At 34.2% G+C, this 25,024-nt stretch overlaps 1 protein-coding gene across 2 annotated transcripts; it reads right to left on the minus strand.

Moving 5' to 3' along the window:
- On the minus strand, positions 1-24,606 carry LOC139784032 (alpha-glucosidase-like). Of its 2 annotated transcripts, none has more exons than XM_071723199.1 (9): positions 24,583-24,606; positions 8,699-8,869; positions 6,772-7,109; positions 6,286-6,411; positions 4,188-4,595; positions 3,161-3,416; positions 1,882-2,077; positions 1,399-1,539; positions 1-502 (listed from the first exon to the last, which is right to left on the minus strand). In XM_071723199.1, exons 2-9 carry the CDS (start codon positions 8,856-8,858, stop codon positions 430-432), a joined length of 1,698 nt encoding a protein of 565 aa, XP_071579300.1. In that variant the 5' UTR covers positions 8,859-8,869; positions 24,583-24,606; the 3' UTR covers positions 1-429. The 2 variants fall into 2 exon arrangements, with proteins under 2 accessions (XP_071579300.1, XP_071579298.1); XM_071723197.1 differs by lacking the exon at positions 24,583-24,606 and adding an exon at positions 10,032-10,144.
- Positions 24,607-25,024: the final 418 nt, after the last annotated feature.

A 25,024-nucleotide genomic window follows, 5' to 3' on the forward strand; every position in this document is an offset into this window, starting at 1 on the left:
TAACATAATCGAAAAATTTATTACGTATATTGTATTATATGTATACATAGAAGTTATAGTATTATACATGTGCATAGAAATATGATAATCGCAATTTATATTTGAAACATTTAACGTTAGCATGTCTTGTTTTTCTAACGTAATCATTCCTCCTTTAATAATATAATTTATTGTTATTTGAGGCAATTATCTATGCTGTTATACCTATAAGCGTAACATTATTTTTCTCGCAGATGAATCCAATTAATAAGATAAATATAGAGCATCTTAATAAGAACTTAATAAGATAAATAAAACAGCAGCGTTACACGGATGTAAGAAATGACCATAAAGGGTAATTCCGTCTTTTTATCTGAAGTACTATAGAAATTACATTGAGAAAAATAACGCCTCGTTTGAATATTCATTTCTATGATTTTTTACATAGTTTTACGTAGTACTAGTATATATCACAGCTCCTGATGCAGGAATTTTTAAGGCACGAACATCTTTGATAATATTCCTATAAAGAAAAAATTGAAACATGAGCACACACACATTTGAGATAAGGAGATAATGACATATAATACGCCTCTTGCGCTTCAATACCATAACATGTATTTTATTTTATAACGCGCGTAATTAGCGTGGGTACAACTCCACAATTAGGACCTATACGAGAAATCAATTGGGAGGAGGTAAATTTTTATTATGTATTCTTGCCCCCTGAATCCACAACTGTTGATTAAAGTTGTGGGTCATTGCATATTACAAAGTTTTATTAACAAAGAAAATATAATGAATAATAGTATGTAATTCTATGATACCGTATACACGACCGGGGTTCCGCCCCCCCTGCGGGCGGCTCCACCTCCAAAAAAACTAACCTAACCCAACCCAATTGTTGTGTGGGTGGATCACACGGTAAATATTTAGTATTAGGAGCTACTTTCAATTCCCATAATATGATTATTTTGAAATATGTTACCAAAGATATGACTCTAACTTTTCCTTATAACTTAATCGACGGTTATTGCTTATTTAAAAGTTATAAACAAAAAAAGTTTAAAAAATACGAATTTGTGTCAATACTAAGGGAAATAATTTGCTAATATATATATGAGTGTATAGACAGTACACATATAAGCGGGAAAGGGGCTATCGCCCCTTGATGACATATATATTTCACAATTATGAAAATTGAGGGTGGCTTTCTAATACTAAATATTTACCGCATTTTTTCTCATTTCCATGACGTTATCTTAGAAAATATAAGCAACCTTCAAATTTTATCAACAGTTTTGGATTCAGGGGGCAGGAATACATAAAATTTACCTCTTCCCAATTGATTTCTCGTATAGACCCTAATTGTGAAGTTTTACCTTAGCGTGCAATATGCGAAGAAAAAAAAATGCTTACCCAATAAGATGATGAGCATTCGTAGTGGCATAATAAACGTTTAATTGATTTGATGCGTGAACAAGCGTTGATAAATCAACAGTTTTCTCTTTATCTGCAAAGTTTACCACTACGTAAACCGATTGTTGCCCATTAGCTTTCCTGTAATAACAAGCACATTATGATTTTATTATTGACGTTGATCACTTTCAAGCGCTACGTTATCTCGTCAGGAAAATTAAATATTAAGAATATATAGATACTAGCAATAATAAAAAGATCAAATACCTATATTTTTAAATATACATATGATAAAACGCGCTTCAATAATATTACTAAAGAATAACTGCATGCATTTTTGTTATATTCTATATACAATATATAGGGTGTCTAAAAACTACCGCACTTTCTCTTAATGGCAGATTTCTTGGAACATTTCAAGACAAAAATTTTAATACAAAAATGTCGAGGCTATAATAATATATATGTAGGTATATATCCTACCTGGTAAAAGCGAGAACATCATCGTTCAATAATTTCGTGGTTAAGGTTCCACGTTTAACCGCAGGCCATTTTCGCAGAGCAGAAACCGCTTTATATAGAGCGTAGTAGGAGTTGTTCTGTTTCTTTTGCGCGGCTAAATTAAGTGTCACGTAGTTTTTGTTAACTGGTAGCCACGTTTTTGGATTTGTAGAAAATCCTAAAATTATAATTAAAATAAATTTAAGATTTCTTATCAAACAAGTCTTATAATTATATAATATTGCTTTCACATAATTATACTTCCAATATTACGGTATATGATGGTCCGATATTATAGTTTCAATAAAACATAATGCCTTTTCAATACTACAAATGACAAATCTAAACTGACAGCGACAGAATATTGTAATACGATCGATGAGCAACCTGTTTCATCTACGTAGTTTTTCACCCACTTTTTTTCGTAATCTCAAAATGTGACGCCTGACCTGATAAACACGTCGTGTTGATTCTTAATATGTGGGCCATGACACGAGACTGACATTGAAACGGCGTACTATGTTCGATGTGAATCAGTTTTTATAGTGTTACTAGTTATACACTGAGAAAAAAAATTTGTTAATCCAAAAAATATTTAGTCCGATACGAGCAACTAAACATGTTAGTTAACTAAACATTAGTTGTTTCAACAATTATTAAGTCGCACTAAAAAAGGTATAGTGCATTCATGTCGACCTTTAAAATGTTTTAAACAAAAATTAATTAATTCAAATAATATTTAGTTAAATTTACTAAAATGTTTAGTTGCACGTATCGGACTAAATATTTTTTGGGATTAACAAATTTTTTTTCAGTGTACTAAAAAGACTTGCTATTTATTAAAAAGTCAAATCAGTCAGATAGTTTGAATCGATTTTTTTGAGAAGAAATATATTTGTTTTGCAAATAACGTTATAGTGAAGTAATACTTAACTTGGTCGATGTTTAAAAAAGTCGATAATATTCCTCTGCTTTAAAATTATTAATAAACTTGTTTATTATATTAATAAACAAAATAACAAGCTACATATTGTTTTATCAATAATTCAAATATTCTATTAATTGGACCAACAAAAGATAGCTTAAAATTTTGCAATCGGCTTAGTTTCAACTTCTGAACTTCTGTGAATTTTTGTGATTAGTTTTGACAGATAATAATCAGCTTAAATTGTGTTTCAGTGGACCTAACTGATAGATTAACATAGCGATTTTAGAAGGTGCTGGACGGGAGTGTGAGGGTGGGGGAAAAATAAACTCGTACCAGCCGAAGTGGTGTCGTCCCATTGGAACGGTGTTCTTGCGGGATCTCGAGATGCTTTCTCGAAACCATCTCTGCCGGCATTGCAACCTTGCGGATCTTTGGTGTCTTCCCATGAGATCCACGTGTCCTCCATGCCGATTTCTTCGCCATTATAAGTTACACCCACTCCCGGAAGCAATAGAGTTATCATAGTTAAAGCTTCCGCTCGTTGCCGTCCATAACGCGTGACCAATCGCGATTTGTCATGATTTCCAACCTGTGGAAAGAATATAATTTTGTGAAACTACATTATCGACTTTATTATTAATCTTAAAAGTAGAGGTCACAAGATGCGTATATGTATATACAGAGTAATTCAAAAGGTTACTGCCAAACTTAAGGAGCGTATAGAGGGGTCAAAATAGAACAACTTTCGATTAGGAACCTATGTTCTTCGAAGTAATCCTGAGTCAGTACCACAGGCCTTCGAATGTATATGGAACTCGGATAATATATACCAATAAAATAATCATAATTTGCTACTCTTCCACTAGCTTTATTTTGTTTTTATTAAGGTTTTGTTAAGGATTACGTAAAATACCTGGGATATTTGAGAGAGTGCGTCAGAGTTTGTTCGACGATGGAATGCTTGTATTGAATGTGGAGGTCGCCAATTTGAACACCTTTTGTAAATTTAGTTTGTTCTAGTGTAATCCTTAACAAAACCTTAATGAAAACAAGCTAATGCAAGAGTAGCAAATTACAATTTTTTCATTGGTATATTATCCGAGTTCCATACATTCAAAGGTCTGTACTGACTCAGGAGAACATAAGTTTCTAATCAAAAGTTGTTCTATTGACTCCTCTATACGCTTCTTAAATATATTTATGTATAATAGATATGCGCATCTCTCTCTCGAATGGTAATGTACTTCCAAAAGAAAGCATATTGCATAATATGCTAAAAAAAAATGTCCAGCCTTTAATCACAAGCGATATTTGGAATTGATTCTTTCTAGATTCGAAATACACGTTTCTCTCGACTTACCACCCAGTTAGCAGTTCCTCTCAAAACAGGCATGTTTACCATCCATCCATCGATCAATCTCTTGAAATCAGTTGCTTTGGAATCTTTATTCGTATCGGTAATAAAACCAAAATTAAAGGGAAAATGTGCGCCGTACACATAATACTTCATCGTCATCGTCATGTTTGCATAAGCCTCCATCATCATAACTCTTTCCGAATATTCATCCATCACTTCTCGCCATCCTCTGACTATTTCGTAGGTGCGCGGCTGATGCTGGGTGTATGTTTTATACGTGTAGCCGGGGTCTTTAGGATTTGGATTACCCGTAAGTGGTTCGTCCAATAATCTGACGTCCTCGCACAAAAATGGTATCGCGTCCACCCGAAAGCCGTCCACCCCCTTATCGAGCCAAAATCTCATGATATCCTGAGGGCAGAAGTAGAGAGCACGATATATGCTTGAGTGAAACATCTATATACCTTTCCGATCTATATGTATCTTCAAGTGGATTAAGCCACTAAGCTACATACAGTATTCTCCATTAAAAGCACATTCGATGGTTTGCATATAAAAATTATAAAATAATTTGATTAATTATTTTGTTATGTTTTACAAAATCAAATCGTTTGCAAAATTAATTCATGCATATTAGGAAATGGAAAAATTTACAATTAATATACTGTAATATAGTTACAGTAATGCATTAATCATGTATATATATTGTATGATTAATTACTTAGCTCAAGTGATTATTTTGTATCAAATGTAATTTTCTATTAGATTTATTTAATAAAAAACATGAAAAAAGAAAGATAAGTGTTGCTATAATGTTGTTAATTAAATTGAACAAAAGTCATTCCCGATTAGCTAATATCAAAGATAATACGTTTAAAAAAAAGAATAAATGAGTTACTGTAGTTGCTTCTCAGTTCCATTTGGCTTTATATTATGAATGGCATGTTCCGAGAAAATTTTGTGACATAAGGGATTTGAAGGGTATTTGAGGCTGCGATAAGAGGAAGCATCTTGCCGTTAGTGAACAATTTTGCAAAAAGAAAGAAATTGAATAAAACCTCGACATCTGTCATGCACGAGCAAATATACGGAATAGGATACTGACAAAAAATTTTTGTTACGTACATAACAAAACAAATGAAAGACACATTTTACACGACTTGGAATTTCATCAAATTTTTAAGGCCATTTAAAAATGATTGCAGATTGCGTCACGCGAGCTTACCGCGCTATTCACTGCACGATAATTTCCACAGCCTTTAATTAAGTACGATGTGCAAATAATTTGTTTAAAAGTTGTTATTTCAGCCCGGCAAACTTTTGTTTGTTAAATTGATTGTAATTGTCTCGCTTTATGCCCGCTGGACATTTGTCACCGTACAGTCGGACGATTATTATCGATCATCATCTTCCTCATAAAATCGCATTAATGTGCATTGGACGCGCGATATTTTAAGTGTCCACACTTTTGAAAAATTGGCAAATTGTACCTCCGCTTCCTGATTTATTCCGCGATCATAATTTTACGCTCATTGCGTTCGAGCATCAGCTAATTACACTTGTCCGTCCATTTTACATATATTTCAACAGGCGTTGATATGTCATCCGCGAGTTAATTACCCTTGGTGTAAAAAAAACAAATGCGACGTTGCACGCTGCTTTGCTGTTGTGCTGTTAGCAATCACTGATTACCCAAGACAACAAGAGATAACAAGATAATCCGATATCAGTTTTGATTCAAGTTCTGATTCTAATCGAGAGAATTAGATATTTTATTACTGATACTTTCTTTTCATATTGAGGTGCACGTGGGCCACTTATCGGGGGAATTTTGCCTCAAAATTATTAAATATGAAAATTGTTCGGTTGACAAGCCATGTTTTAACAATAAGTATAAATAATTGGAAATTTACCGCGATCTCTAGCGTTTATGTGATTCGTACTATGAGACCCATGAGAATACAATTGTAATTTTGCAACATATATTATATTAATATAAAATTATAACTTTATATAAAAACTAATTTGTTTATCAAAATAAGGAATAGGATGAAAAACATTGAGCCAAACTTAATTACGATAGTTATTTCGTGCTATATACCTTCATTTCGTTCACTATGTTCTCGTTTTCATAGTTGAGATCGGGCTGCTCCGGTGCAAATTGATGGAGATAATATGCTTGTCGTTCGTCACGCCAGGTCCATGCTAATCCACCGAACACGCTCACCTATACGTGCAGATAATCGTTTAATCATTCCGTTTTATATCCGATTATGCATTTAAAACTACATTTATAAAACGTCAAGTATACCAAGGATATTCGAAAAAACGTTGCGTTTATACTAGCCGGGGTATTAGTAGCATTGCTCAGTTTGGATGAGTTATTTCACATTGCAAGTAAATGTGCTTACGTGTGCATGTGTATTATACATAATACTGTATAATAAACTCGCGTATTCGGACTTGGATTAATTTATCGACTTTAACAACGTCGTCCATTCACAAAGCACAACTCTCGCGTCGTCAGTCTCCGTTGTCCTTATAGTCATGTTACGGACGTAAGCTTCGGGTTACCTTAATTACTTACCCAATTATTCGGCACCGTAACTGTTCCATTAGGCAGCACCTTGCCTTTATGCCATATGTAATAATCGGTGTAAGGTTCTATGCTTTGCAAACTTTTTTGGAACCATTCGTGTTTGTCCGACGAGTGATTGGGAACAAGATCCATGATAATTTTCATCGACGCGTCATGCGCGGCCTTTGAGAGAGTCTCGAAATCCTTCATAGTACCAAACCTCTTGTCGATGTTGCGAAAATCGGAAATATCATAGCCAAAATCAACCATCGGGCTCGGATAAATCGGAGATAACCAGAAAGCATCGACATTTGACTCGGCGAGATGTTCCAATTTGCTTATAATACCTGTGTACAAAAGTTTTTGAATCTTATTATATTTACGAAATATTTCTCTGTAAATCTTTTAATGTGCGATTAAATAAATAGATTGATGATTAAATAAATAAATAAACGTTTAATTTCTTTTTCAAACGTACTTAACATTTTCTTACATGTGTTTTGTAATCGATTTAAATTGTCAAGGTATAAATTAATATAAAATATAAAAAATTTACAACATATAATTAATATGTTTCGAAATATCAGAAGGGGAGGGGGAAACTTTATTCATTGAGTCAAAAATTTTATCGATTCCATATTTGATAAAAAATTTGTTGTTGGGTAAGACTTCCGTATGCGACTCCCCTCCAATTTTTATCTACTTTGGCAGGCACGTAGTACGTACTAAAAGAAGTCGAAAGCCCCAGTACCAACTTGCGGAAATGACTATTTTCTTAAACATTTAAATTATTTTTATTATTTTGCTAATTTTTGGATTTTTTGACTGCTTATGCACAATATCTTCTCTTCGCGTGGAAAGTTGAAAACCCACGTAAAATTACAATAATAGACCTCATTTCGCTCTGTAAGCAAAGGAAGCGAGGTCCACCCCCCATTGCAATTGTGTGGATGGAAAAGTGTATGCGTGAATGCAGTGTAGGTTCCGTCCCTTGTAAGCGTCGCCCCTCTCTCACATAAAAAAACTAATCCAACTCTAAATCTATATTTCTAAAAACTTGAAATTAAAATTTGGTTGATCAAAAGCTGGAAATAAACACAAGTTAGCATTCAAACTCACTTGATAATTACGCAAAATCTTCTCATAGTGATACAGTTATAAAACCAACACTAAAAAGAAAATTGTTGAGTCTTATTATTCGGAAGCGTTCAGATATATAACCCCAATTAATTCTTATTTATACGAAAGTTTACCATCGTACGGCCCTCTAGCGAAAATTATTTGCACTTTGTAACAGGTGCATGCACACACTTCAAAAGCACGTGATATAGGTTGCTCTCTATTTACTGAAACAAGTCGACACAAGTGTTCTTCTGTCTTCGTTACTCATTGAATGCAAAGAAAGATAGAACGATATTTGTGCCGACTTGTGTTAATAAATGGAAAGCACCCGTAGTAGATAGCTAATCCAGCGCTCCAATGACGCACGATGTGATAGATAACTAATCCAGCTGCCACAAAAATATAACTTACATTTCAAATTCCACTTTTATAAAGCTAAACTACGTTCTAACGTACGCACTGACCTACTTAGTTATCCAAAAAACCGATCTTTCGCATTCGCAGTCCAAAAATCCAAAATCTAGCTAAATAATAAAAATTTGAATATTAAAAAAATAGTCATTTCTGCAAGTTAGCACTGGGGCTTTCGACTTCTTTCAGTATGTACTACGTGCCATGCCTACGAAAGTAGAACAAAATTGGAGGGAAGGGGGGTCGCATACGGAAGTCTAGTCTTTTTTAAATGCTACATTGTCTTACTATTTAGAATGATATATTTTTATTTGACATATAATTGTATTGCTCCATATTATCTCTATATTATGGAAATTACAATACATTTTTCTAGGATTTTATTGCAAATGAAAAAACATACCCTTAAGATCCCCGACACCATCACCATCACTATCCTTGAAGCTTCTGGGATAAACTTGATAAAGAGACATTGACTGCCACCATTTTGGACTAGATTCACTATATGCGAGATTGGACGATAGTAGTATCGTACAAAGCGTTATTACACCGTTCTTGTTCATCCTTGTTAGATCTTAAAAATGAATTATAAATAATTACACAGGCACACAAAAATACTGATAAATCAAGCTATTTTCCGTCGGAAAAAAATTGTGACGTGGTGGAACAATTTGGACATCAAATTCGGTTTCAGAGTGTCAAAATACATAAGAATATTATGGTCTAATCTCCGGATCAAACATAACAATTTTTTTGTGTGCCTGTGTTATTTATGCGCGGTAACGTCAATAAATATGTATCTAATAGTATTTAGTTAATCGTAGTTTATTTTAAAAACCGTAAGAGACAAAAGATGGAAGTTTAACATTAGACTTATCGGAAATAAAACAAATTTAAGATAATTGTTAATTTTAAAAGTAACCAATGGCTTGATTAATGACTGAAACTTTATTTGTTGGACATATTGATTTAAATTGTTCTTTTAGTGCTACAAAAAATATAATATCTTTAATAACGAATCACATGTCTTTAAATATTAATAGCTCTTGAGCTTTGTTGTCGATTATAATGTCTGATAAAACTCTTTAAACTTGTATTGCAATATTACAAAACAAAATATAATCTGCAGATTTATTTTAGAAACATTTTATCAAAAAACGTAAATAAAACCTGAAACCTTTTTGATTCAGATATACTTTTTCTAATCTATTTACAAGCATTATCTATTAACTCAAGTTGGACTGAAATTGCAAAGAACCTTGCGATGTATTATGTAAGCTGCGAGACATCTGTATAAACAGTTGTTCGTTATATCTTAACATCACAGTCAATAACAATCTCAAAATTATAAATTGTGATAATTTATTTATCAAAATCAAATTAAATTACACAAAATTATTACGATACGTAACAATGTTTTAAATATATTTTTTCTAATTTTCTAAAAGTAAAATAAATTATATAATTTATCGCTCTAATATTAGAGTACATCACGTGTCTTTTATTATCGTTTTAACATCGATTCGTATTGTATATAGAGTATTGTATATAAAAAGGTATCTTGAAACATCTCGATGTAACAGCAACTTAATTTTTGTTACTGTATTATTATAAAGTTTGTAAAATGGTAAGTAGCAATAAAATTATTTCTACAAATTTGCGTACTTACTACTTACTAGTAATTCATCGGCACAAATGCTTACGTTTAGACTAATAGAGATTTCTCAAACACTTACTGTAAGATCTACTGTTGTAAAGTAAACGAATCTTTCCTCTTTTATAGCTGCATTATGTAATTACGGTCGAGTAGAGTTTCATGCACACAACGCGATGAATTCTGCGCGGAATACATTAATATATATCTAATCGCAAGATATATACCTCTCTCTCTCTCTCTTTAGTGAAATTTTTTATCTAACTCCTTCAAGATAAAAAGTCATCAATGCAACTAAACAACAACTAAAGCAGTGTCTCTCAAAATAATAGAGCGCAAAAATTAATCGACTAACAGTAAGAAATATAAAAAAAAATGTGTATATATATATATATATATATATAGTATATGTCTGTTTTTTTATATTAAAAAACACAGATGTACACAAAAATATATAATAATTAAATTTTTATGAACAAAAAATCTGTGCTTTAAATTTTGAGAGATGACGGATTCTTCAACGTATATTTCAAAAAATTGACTTTATTAAAAAACAGTTACTCTGAATTGACCAAAAAAATCTTTCATGGAAAATTAATGGATTTGAAGTAGGAAACCTTGCGTACGTAGATATATAATAGAGGAAAGTTCCCTATTATGAGACAGGATCCTAATATGAGATATGTTAAGCTAAAAGGCTTTATATAGGCCCCATCTGTTGATCCCACCATGAAAAAACTCCGCCATCTCATATTAGGATCCTATCTCATAATAGGGGACTTTCCTCTATATATCTATATATTTATTTATTATTTATTATACATAAATATACATATATATATATATATATATATATATACATAAAATTTAATTATTATATATTTTTGTGTACATCTGTGTTTTTTAATATAAAAAAACAGACATATATATATATATATATATATATATATAAATAATGAAATAAATTCAAATAGTATGTAGGGGAGACTGGGGCAAACTTGACACTAGGCTTTTTGTCAATTTAAATCTATCGTAGAAACTTGCCTTTCCTACTGTAAATGCGTCTTTATGTGCCAGTATTATCAACGGAATTTGGTGACATTTTGAGTTATGGTGTAATTTTTAGCGCGATATAAGCGTTTTTGATGGTGAAAAGTAATTTTTCTGATCTTTCGAAAATTTCTACTCTTTCATCGAGCTTTACTCTTGCGAATCTACCGGTAAGTGATTTTGATGAGAAATTCGATGCTTTATACAAATCCGATAATAGTTTTTGCATATTTTCAAAATTTTTATATTTTTAATAACAAAAGTGAAAAACGACGTTCGGGGCAAAGTCGACACCACGCCATTTTATTGGCTCTCAATAACAAACGATGCTTGTCATGCAGCTATATATGGTCCATGACAAATGTGTGCGCACGTCTAATCGCGAATTTACTTGCATAAATTGTTTTTCAGACATGAGTTTAGATGAAAATAATTGAATGTTCAACAATTTTTGTTCTCATTATTTCCAATGATTGTTTTATTTAATTCCGAATTTTTGTACTTTCTAAATACACGATAAACAATGTATGTTTAGTTTCAGACAATAAAAAATAAGTTCCAGATCAAATTGTGTCGATCAGACAAAGTGACGAGTTTGTCCCGGCATTTTTCAATTTGAAAATTTGTCTTCGCGTCACTTTTCCTTTCCTGGGGGCAAAACTAAACGACGTACAGCAAAATTTCCTTAAGCAATTTTGTACCTAAAGGAACACTCTTTAAACGTGTACCATTAAAGAGTGGTGGCTTTCGCCCATTTTTTGGACCTCAAATTTCAAACTTTTTTCATGGCAAATAGTACTATTAGATGAAACATTAATCCCAGTAAAATTTAAAGATGAGCATAGGCACGGTTCCGGAGATACAAGGGGGTGAAAGTGATGATTTCCAGTCAGGGTGTATTGCATAAGGAAGAATGCGTGGCTGAAGTTCACGTATTATTGAGGGTATTTTCTGTCGAATGGATCATCTACGATTCATTGTTCAGAGAATGAACGATCTACTATTCATCGCTATTTCATTTATGGGGGGGGGGATACTTTATAAAGCACCCTGAAAATACATTCCCTATTAATCATTGACCAAGTCTTTGAAGCAATTCAATTACCGAGGAAATACTCAAATTGAAAGATAAGCAGCCCGATCCGTGAGAGGCGGTGTCAATTTTCATTTCAACTCCATCTATCTCGGGGAATTTTCATGCTAGACGAAAACTAAGGTCATATTTGAATCCGGCGTAAAAAAATCCATAAGAAACGATATGTTTCACTTCGTTATATATTTTTTATTCTTTAGTATGGACACTTGAAGAGTTTCGTGTACTTTCATGGATTATGAGAAACCATCACTTTCACCCCTTCATATCTCCGGAACCGTGCCTATGCTCATCTTAAAAATTCTCTGGGATTAATGTCCCATCATATAGTACTATTTGGCATAAAAAAAAGTTTAAAATTCGAGGTCCAAAAAATGGCGAAAAAAACAGATCTTTTTGCCATCACTCAAATGCTTGAAAATTTTAATTAATTGTTGTCAATTGCCTTTAAAAAAATCGTGTCGAGTTTGCCTCCCCTACAGAATATTGTAGGGGAGACTAATAAATAGTCTCCCCTACAGAAATATTGTTCTCTTTATTTTTGGAGGAATTTGACGAAACACTGTTTGAGAAACACTGGCGTAGAGATATAATGATATAGATTGTAGATTTATATTTTCGGTGAAAGAGATTTATTGATACTGGTGATAATATCATACTAGTATATGCTTGCGCTTAACGAATCTGTTAACGATTGGCCATTATTTTGACAAACAACAGATACATGCTCATTTAATCAATTTTTTAAAATACAAAAATGTTTAATTAGGTTTACTTCTTTTTTCAAATTAATCGTTAAATATTAAAGTTTTTTTTACAATAATTATTATTTTCATTTTTAATTGTTTAAATAAATAGTAAATATTTTTCTCCAATAGGTCGGACACTGGGATGTGTCCGGCCACTGGGACATTTACCTTAATGTAATATTGAAAAACTTACCGAAAAAGAGATTAATTAGAAACAAAATACAAAAAACAAGAACTTTAAAATTAATGGGTAAAAAAGTTAGTTTAAAAAAAAAACTAAAAAAATTAAACGGTAAAAAAGACAGGTTTAAAAAGTTCGAAATAATAATAAATAAAAAACAATTTTAAAAAGTTTCAAATAATAAAAAATACGAAAAGGTAAAATTTTCTAAAAATTTAATACATATATAATAAAAAATACTTTATTTTTACGCTACAAGTAATTGCACATTTAAAAAAAGGTGTCGGGAGACGTCACGCCAAATCTAATATTTCTCAATCATATTTATTTCTAACGTGATTATAAAGAGTAATGCATGCTGAACACGAATCTAGTGTAGTTTTTTCATTATCGTTGATGTATAATATTTCGTGGGCGATCAAACCTGAATTTCTGTTTGGGGCTAATCCGTCAGTAAGCATCCGGGGCTAATCCGGCAGTGGCGCGCCGGGCGCACGACTTCAGCTCACGGCGATTTCAGGTTAGGTTTCCCTCGAGCGTGATTCTGTCTTCCCTTGCACGTGCGTCAGTTTGTATATAGGAGGGAAATGGTACGCACGTATCGTCGCAAAATGATTCCCGTCGACAAGCAGCAACTCAAGAAGGCAGTTCTTGCGGTGAGAAAAGATAAAATGAGCGCTTACGCAGCCGCAAAACAATTCGATGTCCGGAAAACCACGTTGACCGACTGGTTGAAGAAGAACAATGATGAGATAGAAAACCGAGCAGTGGGCGTAAATCGAAATCAAGGAAGCAGCAGCGGTCGTTTTGCGACGATACGTGCGTACCATTTCCCTTCTATACAAACTGACGCACGTGCAAGGGAAGACAGAATCACGCTCGAGGGAAACCTAACCTGAAATCGCCGTGAGCTGACGAAGACTTGGATAATACGTGCTGCGTGTGCTCAGAGAAGTTGACAATAAACAGAGCATATGGGAAACAGTGCATTGCGTGCGAGCGTAGGACACACAACACATGCGTGCGCTTGTCAGGATCTGTATTCACGTGCCTAAATTGTTTTATGGAATAGGTAAAACAATTATTTTTTAATAATGTTTCGCATAAAAATTTTAAATACATTTTTATATTTCTTTCTTAAAAAACAATTATTAAAATGTATCCTATCATTTTTCAGGATTAGATGTACGTATATGTGTTATAGTCAAAGCCCGAAACGCGGGCATTCCTAGGATTGACTAGTCAATCCTGGGGAACGACCAAGCGTCTTGGTCAAAGCCCGAAATAAGTTTTGCGTTTCGGCTTTTGACTAGTCAATCCTAGGAATAACTAATACGGCTGGTCAAAGTTAGAAACTAAGAAAAATCACTTCGGACTTTGACCAGTCAATCCTAGGTGTGGCTTAATTCGGACTGTGTGACTGTTAACAAATAATATCAAGATTTTTTTTACTAAATTAAGTTCTTATTGTTAACATAATGTAGCTTTTTATTTACTTTTTTACTCTTGTACATAGTTTTTTTCTCCTTAAGTTTAAAAATGTAGCTTTGGTAAAATATTGGTAAATGTCTACAATTAGGGCCCCAACGAGAAATCAATTAAAAAGAGGTAAATTCTATGTATTTTTGCCCCCCGAATCCAAAACTGTTGATAAAATTTGGGGGTCGCTTGTATTTACTAAGATATTGTGGTAAATATTGACATAAAATCATTATTTTCAAAAGTTAATGACTTTGTGGGGTAGACCTTGCTTCACATTGCACAGTAAACATAAATATCGTGTTCTCACAAAAATTATAACGTCACAGTGTTCGACCGACAATCGAGCAATGAAGTCTATCGTCAGTAGTCCTGTGTTATAACAATTAATAGAACAATGAAATTATTTCAGTTTCTATCCATGTGTGAAAGGCAAAATGAATTAATAGAGTTTTTGCGAAAATGTGGCGTAATTAAAACAGAAATTATATGTCCGCGTCACTAACCTATGTAGGTTAGTGACGCGCTTTAAAAGTATTTAAGTGTTTAAAGCGCGTCATCTAACCTATCAACATTCCACGATACGGAACGCGAGAAAAACATTTCATCGGATACATGGCAGAATTTTTGTTTAAACGGCGATACAAGTTTAGCGACAGAATAGTTGCTTTTTTCTAAGTCATCGGAAAATTTTTTCCACCTGAAGAGAATACAACCGACAATGAGTAATAATTAATCCGTATTTGATAAATAAAAAAACCAAACATCCAAGTTTAGTGTTTTTTTTCATTTTCTTAACGATATCTTAAAAAATACAAACGACCCCCAAATTTTATCAACAGTTTTGGATTCGGGGGGCAAAAATACATAGAATTTACCTCTTTTTAATTGATTTCTCGTTGGGGCCCTTGTAGACATTTACCAATATTTTACCAAAGCTACATTTTTAAACTTAAGGAGAAAAAAACTATGTACAAGAGTAAAAACAGTCACACAGTCCGAATTAAGCCACACCTAGGATTGACTAGTCAAAGTCCGAAGTGATTTTTCTTTAGTTTCTAACTTTGACCAGCCGTATTAGTTATTCCTAGGATTGACTAGTCAAAAGCCGAAAAGCAAAACTTATTTCGGGCTTTGACCAAGACGCTTGGTCGTTCCCCAGGATTGACTAGTCAATCCTAGGAATGCCCGCGTTTCGGGCTTTGACTATAATATATGTATTGAAAATGCAGTGTGACGGATTAGCCCCGGGGGAGAGACGGTTTAACCCCGGCATTTTTGAGATTTCAATTTTTCCACCGTTGTCGTTTTTGCTCTATACCGGTTAAACAAAGCGACGTAGACAAAAATTTCTATATAAATTTTGTAGCTAAAGGTTCACTCTTTACAGTGGTATACCACATTTAACTACAATTATTTATTTTGTTCGGCACCGAAAAAAAACGGACGGTTTAGCCCCGGTCTCCCCTATATGTACGAATATACATAAAGTACAATATATGTGCCAAATAAGTATAAAATTTGGCGTGACGTCTCCTGACAGCTCTTGTTAAATGTGCAATTAATTATAGCGTAAAAATAAAGTATTTTTTATTATATATGTATTAAATTTTTAGAAAATTTTACTTTTTTGTATTTTTTATTATTTTAAACTTTTTAAAACTGTTTTTTATTTATTATTATTTCGAAGTTTTTAAACCTGTCTTTTTTACCGTTTAATTTTTTTAGTTTTTTGTTTTTTTATTATTATTTAACTTGCTTTAGGCAGCAGTCGGGAGTCTTTTTTTCTTTTTAAACTAACTTTTTTACCAATTAATTTTAAAGTTCTTGTTTTTTGTATTTTGGTTTATTATTATTATTATTTTTGTTTTTATTAAATTTTTTTTACCAATTAATTTTTAAGTTCTTGTTTTATGTTTTTTATTATTATAATTTTTGTTTTTATTAAATTCTTTAAGTTTTTAATTATTAGTTTTGTTAACCTGTTTTTTACTAATTAATTTTTAAATTTTTATTTTTTATTATATTTTTGTTTACTTAATCTTTTTGCTGCAGTTGCGAGATTTTAATTTATTTCATACTTTTAAAAGCAATATTTATATATTTCTATGCTATGCAGAAGCATATTTTATAATATATAAATAGTTGAAAATGTACTAGGCATAATCTAAATCTTATATACAATAGCCCAGATAGCACAGTGACGTCAAATGACGGAATTAATACGTCATTTGACGTCACTGTGCTATCTGGGAGTATATGAGATCAATTATGACAAGTAATTTTCTCTATCTTTTTGGCATTTTTAATGATTTTTATTTATATATAATAAATTTAAATTTATAATTATATAAACATGTATATACAGGGTGTTAGGTAATAAGCAGACCACTTCTCGTGGACAGGAAGAGCGAATTAAACTGAATGAAAACGTCCTTTATCGTACTGTAAGTTTCTCAATAATTAATGAGAAATTAATTAATAAAGATAAGAGAATTAATCAGTGTGCATCCGCACGATTTGACGAGAAGGAGCAGCCAAACGATTATGTTACTATGTGCATAGCGAAATATTATGAGAGGAGTGCTTTATAAATAATAATGGCAATGAGTGTCACTCATGTATAGTTAATTAGAACTTGATCCGTTCACTCGTTATCGAGATCTCAACATTTCGAGTACTCGCAAATCGTCGCGTCGCGTAAAAGAGTCACGGTCGGTCTCGCTCCGCGTGTACTTGGCGCGAAACACTCCCGTGTCTCTTGATAATTTTTGTTATAAACATAGCGTTTCTCCCAATGTCTCGCCGCGGCCTAGCAACGTAAACATTGGGCTGCTCCTTCTCGTCGAATCGCACGAACGCATCCTGATTCGCGTATCTTTATTAATTATTTTCTCATTAATTATTGAAATACTTACAAAACAGCCCGCGGAAAACAGTTAAATATGAACTTTATATGGACCTTAATAAAATCTCCATTTAAATTTTATTTGATTTAAATTAATGCTGAATAACTGCATTAATATGGCTCATATTTGTTCTATATATAAAACTTAATTAAGAATATAAGAAGAAATGCCGATATACATTTCGATTAAAAATCTCGAACATATGAATACATGTCGTATATTCTTAATCGACGTGTATACTCGTACGTATGTTTCGTAGTATACAAAGTATATATACGTACTTCTTACAGTATCATTTCATCATCAAAATATTCGTATTTAATTTGGCTTAATAAGGATTTAATTAGCTAATATATTCAATTTAAATATTAATCTTATTGAAACCATATATGAAATTAATAAGTTGTACATTTTATTCAAATTTCATTAAATTCAAATAAAACTTTTATATGTTCTTAATATGTTGAATTCAAATAAGACCTTTATATGTTCTTAATAAGTTCTAAATCTAATTTAAATTTAATTAAATTCAAATAAGACCTTTATACGTTCTTAATGAGGCTTTTAAGGCACAGCGCGCGCGCACCTGGGGCTGGATCCTTGAATTTATTCGCAAGAAAAACGTATGCGGAAATTCTGCTCTTATAAAAAAGTTGCAAGTTGATTAACTAAAAGCCATGCGATCAACTTGCAACTTTTCTGTAAGAGTAGAATTTGCGCATACCTTTCTCTTGCGAATAAATTCAAAAATCCAGCCCCTGTTGTAGCTTGCCGAAATTTTGCGGTTTCAATCAACAGGCAATGTTTTTCAAACGTTTTGTAATATGTGTTTAAAACTGATTTTCAAATATTTTTCAAACGTTTAAAAAACATTGTCTGCTAATTAGGATAATAATGGGATTAGAGAATATGGTATCAACAGAGAATGAGTTATAAGATAAAAAAACGTTTATAAATTACAATTATTGTGTTTATATTGGTTTGCTTTAAATCCAGTGGTACAAAAAGAAGATAAGTAAACTTCTGATAAAATTAACGAAATGCGCAACACTTGCGCAGTAATCGAATACATAAAAACAAATATTAATCGCTAGCAACAAAAAGATTGATGCAGTTGCACAAAATATTAATCACCATAAAAACCAAGAATACAATTTGCTAGCTCAAAAGAATAAAAATAGAGACATTTTTTATATACTTAATCAAACTGAACCCTTATGGAAAAATACACTCAACTTTTGGTGTTAACCGTTAAAAAAACACCATAGAAAAACTCTTAAAGTTGGGTGTGATTTCGGACCATTTGAAGGTTAACCATCATTTGAAGGTTAATCTTCAATTGGCGGTCCGAAATCACACCCAACTTTAAGAGTTTTTCTTCGGATGATGGTTAACCTTCAAGTGATAGTTAACCTTCAATTAATGATTAATCCTTAAAAAATGACGGTATAAACCCTAAAAATATGAACCCTCAAATGAAAGTAACAAATATGGCGTTCCAATGAGAATCTCTTAAGGAGGGTGGTTAGTCAAATCAATTTGATAAGAATTAGTTCAATGGAGAATATTCGTATATGGGAATCTGTCGTCCATATATGCCAAAGTTGAAGATAATCGTCTGCATGGTTGTCGAGTAATTAATTATTGAAGTTATACTCTTGTCTCTCTCTTATACACGGGCGACACAGCAAAAATGTTACCTAACCTGTAATGTAACTCTCGAAAGCACATTAAAAATGATAATAATTTAGTGAAAATAGGTGCAAATAACTCTTTACATATTTAGGAAAAACTTTCTCGAAGACTGAAATGATTCGTATTTATAGTTATCAAGAAATTGTAAAAATAAAAAAACAGGACCACATTTATTATTTCCACATTTCAATGTGGATAATAACGTATTTGGGTTTCAATTGTACAAACAACTCTTTTTAAACCTTAAGAAACAGCAATTAAATGCATTCCACATATTTATTTGCTAAAATTCGTTTATTTCACGCGACGAAAATCTAACCTATATGCTTTCCCCCTGCCGTGCCGCCTGCCTCGCACCGAGAACTAACCAACCTCCTTAAGGACTCCGCTCGCTGAACCGGATTCCTCGCCTCGATCCTCCCTCTCGGACGCTAGCGGCCGCAGCTCTCCCTTTCCTGGCGGTGAGCTCTCCCTGGTGATCCGACTCTCGCTCGGTTAGTCTCCAGAACACGCGCCGCAACGATCAATCCGTCAAGAAAGAAATAACGGACTCGACACGTTTGAAGAAACGCAAGCAAGTGCGGCCATGACACCTAACGAGTGAGGAAGGAGGCGGGGGCTCTTTGAGAGTGGCGACTCGCGCGTCGCGCCATCTAATGTGAAACGATCGGGCGTTGTAAAACGCGAAAAGAATTCGAGCGCAATATCTGAACAAATTATTTAATTTTTAATAAGTCCAATTATTAATATTTATTTTCATAATTGAACTTATTTTTTATTTTGATAAATGTAAATACAAATATCTTATTGTATTAATATTTAATATTAATAATTTAATTAGTTGCTTAATTTAACTTCTTGTTTAATAAATGAGCGGATGTAGTACTGAAAATGTACCTATTATATAATATTTTAATTTTCAAAATTGTCAAATTACAAACAGGAATTTTGTTGTGACTTTTACAGTTATAAAGTAACTATTTAATGAAAATGGAAGCCTAAAAAAATTAATATTGTAACGCAATTATTATAATGCTCAAATTATAAAATATTTACATTATCCATGTCTGCCAATACAATATCATTTTTTATTCATATTGCATTCTATATAATGGCAATGTTATTATATATTTGACAGGCAAATCAAAATAGCTTTGAATCGATATCGAAATGATGAAATATCCATGTCTTAACAGAAAATACATAATTTGCCTGTTTTTCGATACATATATATTTAAAATGATTAAAAACCCACATAGCATGCATATCAAAAAGACGTCCCGAAGATATCCCGAGAAGATATCCTATCTCCTAAATATATCTTCGGGATATCTTCTGGACGTCTTTTTGATATGCATGCTATGTGGGAAGCCAATGACCTACATAACTAAAACTGAAATTATAAAATATATGTACGATGTAGACAGTATAAAATAATTAACATAATTAAACATGCAGATTTGTGGTTGATAATGACAAAATTCAATAATAAACCTATAACCTAACAGACTACAACGCAAGACTAACATAACTCGCAGGTTTATTAAAATCTTATGAATCACAATTTTTGATTAAATATGAATATATGATGGGTCAATGGGAACACTTTCAATTAAATAAAAATTTAATTTAGGTGTTAATTAAAATTTTATTTGTTTCAAATACAAATAAAATTTGAACTCAGGATGGTTAGATGCTTATTAAATATTAATATGATCCATATATGCGCCTGGACAAGTTAAATCCAATAGCAAGATCTTATTTAAATTTAATTTCGATCCAAATTTGGAACATATTTAAATTTAATTACTTTTATATTCAATATTTGGTTTTTATTTGAGTTTAATTTCGTTCATATAAATGACTAATATAAACCATATTTAAAACATATTTAACTCTTTTCCGCGGGAGTAAAAAACTTTTCGATTCAGTTTTACCCGCTCTAGCTGCCCACGAGCAGTGACCCGCTTATTACTTGACACCCTGTATGTATACACACATATAAGATACTTGATACATATGGTATTTCCAAGGAAATGATTCGATAAACAAACTTGTATTAGGCAGTGTATTACTGTTTATCATACTATTTATTATATTTTAGTTGACACCCTGTATGTATTGTCACGACTTTTTCACTCCCGGAGCGGTCCGGGGCGTGTGCCGGATCAAAAGGGGAAAGGAGAGAAGGATGAGAGGCCTCTCCGGCGATTCTCTCGCACCTCCGACGCTACACGAATCGAATTTTTCTGTTGGGCGCCAGACGCGTAAATTCGCGTCCGCGAAATCGCGAGAAATCAAAAGAGACGCAAAACGAAATAAGTCGATGTGTGAGGGAATGGCTAGCTCGACCTAATAGCAGGGCGGGGTTGATGAAGGGCAGCGCGATATTCGGCGGGGTGACGCATAATAAAGAATGCCGTGAACTCAAGCAATTAACAAATAAAGATAACTTTTATTCTTTAGTAATCCTCGGGTGGGACAGTAAATGCCAATTCGGCTTCCTTTAATAATAACAAAAAAAAAACGAATAGGTGGTTGCTAACGCGGGCGTCCAATTTTAGAATAACCAAATAAGATAACGCCAAAAATAAACGAAGAATTACGTTAACTCAGTAACGCGCGGAAGGCGCCGTTAGCAAGCAAGATAACGCGAGAAGAAAACTAAACTTGCAAAATCATCGAGATCATAGAATTTCCGCCGATACTAATAGTAGAATATTACGCGGACAAATAATATAGAGTATCGGTAAAAGTTACGACCGAATACGACGTAACTGAAATAAACGCGAAATAATAGCATAAAATGCCGCAAAATGATAGCGCGCCACGCTCGGCGCGCTTGATCGCAAGGTCCCAACCCGTGCAGGGATTCTGTCGCCAAATAATCTTAATCTAACGCAAGTAGTAATCTTAATCTAACGCCGCGCGGAGAATGAACGTGACGCGAGTAACGTCCCAACGCAAAAAGGAACGAACGCAACATGTGATATCGCCAAAGATATCCTAACGCGAAGAATAAGGCGCCGAGGCGCTCGACATAACGCGAAATACTAAATTAACGCGAGGGAATATGCGGAATTACCGCGAGAAATGCTATAATTAACGCGAAATTACGGATTTATTCTAACGCAGGAAACTGAGACTAACACAAGTAATTCTGATCGAACGCAACACGCGCGCTCGTCAGCGATAGTCCAACGCGAAAAATAATGCGCCGAGGCACTCTGTATAACGCGAAAGACTCGAATTAACGCGAGGAAGATGACGGAGTTACCGCGAACGATAATGGGACGCAATAATGAGCTCACGCAGCTAATATACAACGCAATGAATAAGTCGTTACGATCGACACGCTACAATAGCCGATGCGAACGACATTCTAATGATATTCCAACGTAAGTTAATTAAGCCGACGCGAAGTAACCTTCTCCAACCAACACGAAGAATACTCTCACGCAGTTACTATTCGAACGTAATTATCCTAACGCGAAACATACCCTTATGAAAAAGTAGTACTGGTTTTAATACTGGAAAAAGTATTGGTGAAAGTACTGGAGACATAAGTACTCAAAGTACTACTAAATTCGACCATACCGACTTCGTCAGTACTCCTTCCCAGTACTCATCCAATACTCATTCAGTACTCCCTCCAGTACTCCCCCAGTACTCCCACCAGTACTCCCTCCAGTACTCCCTCCAGTACTCTTTTAGTACTTATCAAATAATCGTGAGATACTAACGTATGGTACAGGCGCAGTAGGGGAGAGTGGGCACCCTTGAACCACGTTTTTTCAAATCACATTAAAAATGTGAATTTAAAAATTTTAATAACTTCATTATAATATAAATGAGACTATTCGATGTTTAATATAATAAACTTTGTTTGTAAATGATTTAAGAAGTAAATTTTCAGAAATATTTTGCAAAAATAATGATATTTCGAAATGCTGCGTTTGTCACAGTGGACCCCACGCGTGGGGTCGATTGAGCCATAGCGTAGGGTACACTGTGAAATGTAATGTAAAAGGTAGGGTACCCTGTGACACGTAGAAGAGATCTGTTTAAATCCTGTTTATTACAAATCTTTGGTCAATTGAAAAACCAAGACTGTGCTAGATAACCAATTTATCAATAATCTGTGCCTATTAGTTTCTTACAGTACTGGCAGTATTATCATGATAGTACTCCGAATATTAATCTGATAAAGTACTGACCACTTCAATACTTTGGAGTACTAATGAGTATTATTGCTTGTAGTACTGCCAGTACTGTAAGCACTGACAGACACAGTACCGACCATTCTGCAGTATTCATGAGTATTAACATACTAATACTCTCAATACTACGAGTACTGTTCACTCAGTACTGAGTACTGATTGCTAGTACTACTTTTTCGTAAGGGTTTAACTAAAGTATATATGCTTATTTCGGCATAATTTTTTGATGGAAGTTATATGTTCTGAAAACGAAAGTTTTCATACCCACCGTCACTATTTTGCAAAACGTTAATACAGAAAACTCGCACTGTCACATTGGACCCCGTGGCTCAAAAAAGCCCACTCTCCCCTACTTACGCAGTACTATCCAAGTAGAACAAAAAGTCAAGATGATATCAAAATAACGTCATATTGATAGTTTAGTGTGTTAATTTAGTATTTTATTAATTTAGTATTTCCAAGATACGTTACGAAAAAGTAGTACTAGCAATCAGTACTCAGTACTGAGTGATCAGTACTCGTAGTATTGACAGTATTAGTATGTTAATACTCATGAATATTGCAGAATGGTCAGTACTGTGCCTATTAGTTTCTTACAATACTGGCAGTACTATCATGATAGTACTCCGAATATTAATCTGATAAAGTACTGACCACTTCAATACTTTGAAGTACTAATGAGTATTATTGCTTGTAGTACTGCCAGTACTGTAAGCACTGACAGACACAGTACTGACCATTCTGCAGTATTCATGAGTATTAACATACTAATACTCTCAATACTACGAGTACGGATCACTCAGTACTGAGTACTGATTGCTAGTACTACTTTTTCGTAAGGGATATCCTAACGCAAATAGTCGATACGAACAACAACGCAATTTATGTGTCGACGCAGGCAACATTCCGACGCAAGTAATTCTTGGTAACGCAAGGATGAATTCGATACGCCGCGAACACCGTACGCGCGAGACGCAATTACAAGCGCGGACATTACGCGAAACGGGCTCGCAATACCGGATTTCGCCAACGAATCTATCGCGATCTCCAAAGGCTCGTCACAACGTCTCCATCGCGATCCCGCGGCCACGATACCATCCCGAGGCCCCTCGCTCTTGCTGTCGATCGCAAAATTACGCTCGGTTCGCGAGGAACCGTATATCCCGTAATATTACGCACGTTTTCCCGAGCGAGAGCGCAAACCGGAGGGCGGCGTCGTGGCTCGACATTTACGGTATTAGTTGCGGGCAACCTCACCGTTGCAATGCCTCCTCCTGGGGCTTCTCGTCGTCACCTCCTGCCGACGCAAGTCGCAACGTTGAACGGATTCTCGAGTCAGGGCGGTTATCGCGGATCTCAACTTTTCGTGTTCGTACGCGCCGACGGACGACCAGAGAGTGTCGCGCTAAATCCGCTCGATTGCGGAATCGATGTGGCACCCCCTTTCTGCGGGGCGTGCCGACCAATCGGGAGCGAGCTTGCAAGCTCGCGGTATCCCGGCGCAGGATCGTCGTAAGGGGATCCTTCGGGGGCGTGCAACGGTCCCTCGGCGACGCAGCGACTCCTTAAATTTTGTCCTAGGCGACGGACGGGACTTCGTCCCTGCCGGTGTGCCTCCGGTTTGACCCTGGGGTGCTGGCCAGCCACCCCGTGGGCCGGTGTCCCGTGGAGGTGGATTGCTGAGGCCGGGTTTACCCGG

The sequence above is a fragment of the Temnothorax nylanderi genome, unplaced genomic scaffold, assembly GCF_030848795.1.
Source record: "Temnothorax nylanderi isolate EJ_2023f unplaced genomic scaffold, tnyl_v1.0 TNYL_tig0574_pilon, whole genome shotgun sequence".
In the NCBI taxonomy this organism is placed as follows: domain Eukaryota; kingdom Metazoa; phylum Arthropoda; class Insecta; order Hymenoptera; family Formicidae; genus Temnothorax; species Temnothorax nylanderi.